The sequence below is a fragment of the Pinus tabuliformis genome, chromosome 3_2 (genome assembly GCF_031772625.1).
Source record: "Pinus tabuliformis cultivar Carrire ecotype Pingquan chromosome 3_2, CPIR1, whole genome shotgun sequence".
In the NCBI taxonomy this organism is placed as follows: Eukaryota; Viridiplantae; Streptophyta; class Pinopsida; order Pinales; family Pinaceae; genus Pinus; species Pinus tabuliformis.
The window spans coordinates 885,157,922-885,163,079 of NC_142302.1; the positions used below are offsets into that span (position 1 = coordinate 885,157,922).

At 43.4% G+C, this 5,158-nt stretch overlaps 1 protein-coding gene across 1 annotated transcript; it reads left to right on the top strand.

The window, feature by feature from the left end:
- The first annotated feature begins 850 nt into the window (after window positions 1-850).
- Window positions 851-3,495, top strand: LOC149183437 (uncharacterized). The gene is made up of 2 exons (XM_089414946.1): window positions 851-2,353; window positions 2,821-3,495. Exons 1-2 carry the CDS (start codon window positions 851-853, stop codon window positions 3,493-3,495), a joined length of 2,178 nt encoding a protein of 725 aa, XP_089271072.1.
- The last annotated feature ends 1,663 nt before the right edge of the window (window positions 3,496-5,158 follow it).

Sequence of the window (5,158 nt, forward strand, 5' to 3'; positions counted from 1 at the left end):
ACCGTAGGCACAAAATGGGGCCCAAGCAATCATTATGAACCAATTCCTATATGTTTGCATTCATGTGTGGCCATAAATATCTTAAACAATTATAACATACATGCCTTGTTATGTGCTTAATATTTAGCTTTATCATTACTTATAACACAAATATAGTAAAATCATAGAGGAGTGAGTTAATAAATGGACAAACTCAATTGTATTTGTAGGTCTTCTTCCATTTTTTTGGCCAAGAAAAATTATATCATGATCCACTCATTTTTCTCTAACTCCCTTTATCTGTGTCATGTTAAAATGTGTCAAACACCTTTGGAACAAATTTCTATGATCAAAGTCTCTACTAGTTAAATAAAAAATTGTTGGGAAAGCATAGTCCCTTAGGGACAAATTTCCATGATCAAAATCCCCATCAGTTAAATATAAATTTTGTTGGGCAAGCATAGTTTGTGATTTAACTTTTTGCTTCCTCTCTATAATGTTATATATATTTTTATGCATTGGTGTATGATAGATGTGATATAACTTTACATGAACAAAACTCAATTTCTATATATATTTTATTCCACCATTCACCGCCATGGCTACATAACTTCATTAATTATTTTAAGCGACTTCCATAATTTACTTTTCACTTAGTTTGAGCCTTTGCATTAATCGTAAATCCTTTGAGATTCATAAAAAACTATTTAAAAAAAAAAATTGGCCTAATGGATGTCGTTAAACAATAACATAAAGGCGAAACGCTCTGATGCAGAACCTTGCCAAACGCTGTTGAACCCTAGCCAGTTGCCGCTCCTGACCGCTTACACTGTAGCCGCCGCCGGACCTCTGCTGGTAGCCTGCAATGGAAATGGCGGTAGGAGGGGAGAGCTCTGCCTCCCCTCCAAAGGACTCTTCAAGCTCTGACAAAATACAGCATGCACAGCCTCTGCACCCCTCTGGCGCAGTCCCTGACGTTGGGCAAGAAGGACATCGGATGAATGAAGAAAAGACACATACGGCCCCGACAGAAGAGGAAAATACAGACAAAGAGACGCACAACAAAGCTACGTCGTCACAGCCAAAGGCAACCTCGGCCACCTGTATCCCAAAGGCTGCAGAACGTATCAAGGTTGACCTGCCCAGCCACCGCATCAATGGTGAGATCCAATACATGCAAGATCATGCACTAATAGGAAAGTTTCTAGGTTTCTGGCCTACGGAAAAAGCCTTACAAGGTTGGATAGCATCAAAATGGAAGCCCAAAGGACAAGTTACTCTGCAACTAGGTCCAAAAGGCTTTTTCACAGCAATCTTTCACTGTGTGGAGGACAAAGTGCGGATATTCGAAGGAGGACCATACTTCTTCAACTCTTCAGGTCTCTATCTCACGGAATGGAAACCAAGATTCAGCCCGGATAAGGAAGATTTCAGCTGGGCTCCGGTCTGGATAAGGATGTACTCCCTCCCAGTGGAATACTGGAAAGAAGAAACGTTGGCTGATATAGGCAACAAACTTGGTACCTTCATCCGAGTTGCGGCTGAAACAAAAACCCGCAAATATACCTCGTATGCTAGGATCTGCGTCCAAATGCACCTGACCAAAGCTTTAGCTGATACGGTAAGTCTCTATCACGATGACTATGAATGGACACAACCTTTAGATTATGAGCATATTCCCTTCCGCTGTCGCAAGTGTCATGAGCATGGCCACCTCTTCCGAGATTGTCCATTAAATTTACAGTCCAAAGCAGCTACCGCTGTCTCTGACAAAGACTCCGAAGGTTTCATAAAAATTCCCAACCGCCGTAGGCATGCCAAAAAAAGTCAGCCAGTCATGGACAATGCCCTCAAAGCTGACTCCCAGAACAAATTCTCTATTCTTGCTTCGCAAATTACGCAAGACCAACCCAGTTCTGTACCCCCATTCAAGACCTCTTCGCCCTCTTCTTCCGTCAACCCCTCAGCCCCCTCGCAGTCCTCTGACCCTTCTCTTTCGAATCTCACTCCCAACACTTCTCTGGAGAAAGGAAAATCGGTTTCAGGTCTTAGTCCCTTCTCCTTCTCCCAAGAGAAATCTATGCCGGATAATAAACAGCACGACTTTGACATGGAGACAGATGCTACTCTAGCTCTCAGTCTTCAGGAAGAAGCGGATGAGGAAGAACAGAGTGATACTATTGTCATGGAGGAAGATCAGGTGGATGTTATTTTAGATGGTTTAGACATCTTCACACTTGAAACGACATGCAAACAGAGAGAATACAACTCAATTCCCCCCTGGCAAATAGACAAGCTGGAAGGAGTCTTAACCAAGGTGCAACACAATAAAAGCTTTGGCATACAAGGAGGCAGCCCATGGGACGGAAAAAAGGTGCTCAAAGAACCCAAGAAAAGAGGAAGAAAGACAGACCTTCAAAGAACCATAACAATAGGTGAAATACTTATGGAATCGGGGCGATTCCCTAAGTTGACAAAGTTCTATAAACCCAAACCTCAGTTTACATGAAGTTAATATCCTGGAATGTGAGAGGACTCAACAGCCCCTCAAAACATAGAATGATCAAAAACTTGATTCAACAAGAAAAACCAACCATAGTTTTTCTTCAAGAGACAAAAAGCAGCACTGAAGCTATTGAAAGAATTCGCGGCAAGGTCTGGGCAGGAAGCAGCTCTATCTCTGTAGACGCCTCTGGAGCCTCAGGCGGTTTGGCCATTCTGTGGAACCCGCAGATCATCTCATTATATGACTTCCATGCCACCCTCCACCTTATTCAAGCCTCCTTCCACCTCATAGGCACCGGAATCCATGGGCATCTCATAAATGTTTATTTTCCTCAGACAATACAGCAAAAATTAGAGTTGTTGGAAACGATCTCTATCCTCAATGAAAATAGGCAATTCCCGCTCTGGATTGGTGGCGGCGACTTCAACATAATAACATCCATGGAAGAGAAGCAAGGAGGTAGAATCAGGCTCGACAGTGACAGTGATGGCCTCAGACAATTCATTCAAACCAATCAACTTATGGACATTCCAACCTCCAATGGAATCTTCACTTGGACTAACAAGCGTCAAGGAATTCATCATATTGCTTCTAGACTTGATAGATTCCTTCTTTCTGATAATGCAATCCACCTGGGAGGGGATTTCAATGCCTCCATTATCCCCCAAGGCGGATCTGATCACTGGCCAATTTTGCTACAATGGTCCAGGCCAGGTAACTGCTGCAACAGACCTTTCAGATTCGAAGCATTCTGGTTCACAAATGCCAATTTTAAGGCAGTAGTCAGCGATGCATGGGCATCTTACATCCCGCCAGAGGGAGCCAAAATGTATCAATTCCAACAAAAATTGAAAAACTTGAAACACGTCCTCAAAGTTTGGAATCGCACAAATTTTGGTAACATCCAGGCAAAGCGCCAACAATTGGAACAACAAATGCACATACTTCAACAAACTCTCATTCTTGAAGGCAGAACAAACGAACAAGCACAACAGGAACAGATACTCTAGAACCAAATTGAAGAGCGTCGGAAACAAGAGGAAATACTCTGGCGGCAAAAATCCAGAATCAACTGGCTAAAAGAGGGGGAGAAGAACACAAAATTCTTCCACAAAGCCACCATTCAAAGGCGAATGCACAATAATATTACCTTCATCAACAATCAACAAGGTGAAAGAATTGAGGAACATGAGGACATGGAAAAGGAATTCACAGGGTATTTTAAGGAAATTCTAACAGAACCCATTGATAACAGGGATGAAGCAATCAGAGCCATCACGCAGCATATTCCAAGCATCATAACTGCGGATCACAATAACAAACTACTCCAGCCCACGTCCTTGTAGGAAGTTGAAGAAGCCATGGCTCAACTCAAGGATGGAAAAGCTCCTGGGCCTGATGGCTTCACAGCCAATTTCTTCCATGAATTTTGGGAACTCATCAAAGTTGAGGTATGGGACCTCGTTGAAGAATCCAGAAGCATGCACTGGATCCTCCTGGCCCTCAACACCACCTTCATAGCTCTGGTACCCAAGGGAGAAGAACCCAACAGGCCGGAAAAATACAGACCAATCGCATTATGCAATGTAATCTACAAGCTAATCTCAAAGGTCATCGCAAACAGGCTCAAACCTATCCTGCCCTTACTCATCTCTCCAGAACAAACAGGATATGTGGAAGGTCGGCAGATCATGGATGGAATTATATTATCAAATGAGGTAATACACTCATTAAAGATTCTCAAGAAACCAGGTATGATACTAAAACTAGACCTTTCTAAAGCTTTTGATAAGCTTAGTTGGAATTTCATTCACAAAATGCTTTTAGCCTTCGGCTTCAGTGCAACCTGGACCAGGTGGATTATGAACCTCATTACTTCTCCAAGCTTCTTTGTTCTTTTGAATGGTTCTCCCTCATCCCCCTTTCGACCCTCTCGCGGCATTAGGAAGGGGGATCCTCTTTCACCTTTTCTCTTTGTTCTAATGGCAGAAGGACTCAGCAGACTTCTCAAATCGGCCGTTGCCTCTCAAGAGCTTAAAGGTATTTCTATCCATGGTCTCAATCCTCTGTCTCATCAGTAGTTCGTTGATGACACCATGCTATTCGGACATCCCTCCTCGAGAGAAGCCTCTGTTTTCAAGTCTCTACTCTCCCTTTACTCCGATGCCTCTGGCACTTCCATTAATGCCACGAAATCTCAGCTCTTCTTCTTTAACACCCCCCCCTCTACTCAAAGGAATATTGCCAGAATTCTGGGATTCACCATATCCCATTTGCCATCCAAATACCTTGGGGCTCCCCTCTCTGATTCAGCCATCAAACATGCTTCCTGGAGGTCTCTCCTTGATAAGCTTGAATCAAAGCTCTCATCTTGGACCTTCCGTGCTCTTAACATGGCAGGCAGACTAGTCCTGATCAAATCTGTCCTTCAAGCTATGCCGCTGTACCTCTTTTCCATCATGGCAGCTCCAAAATGGGTCCTTAAAGCCATTCGCAACCTCCAGCGCAACTTCCTCTGGGGCTCCACTGGACGGAATAGAAAATGGGCTCTTGTTAACTGGAAAGAAGTTTGCAAAATCAAATCAGAAGGAGGACTAGGACTTCGGGATCCGCTTCAAAGTAACAACACAATGGGAGCTCGAATGTGGTGGAATTGGATCTCCAAACCTCATT

Coding starts and splice junctions, on each gene's coding strand:
- LOC149183437 (XM_089414946.1), top strand. CDS start 851: ATGGCGGTAGGAGGGGAGAGCTCTGCCTCCCCTCCAAAGGACTCTTCA. Junction 2,354..2,820: donor GCCCATGGGACGGAAAAAAG/GTGCTCAAAGAA, acceptor TATTTTCCTCAG/ACAATACAGCAAAAATTAGA.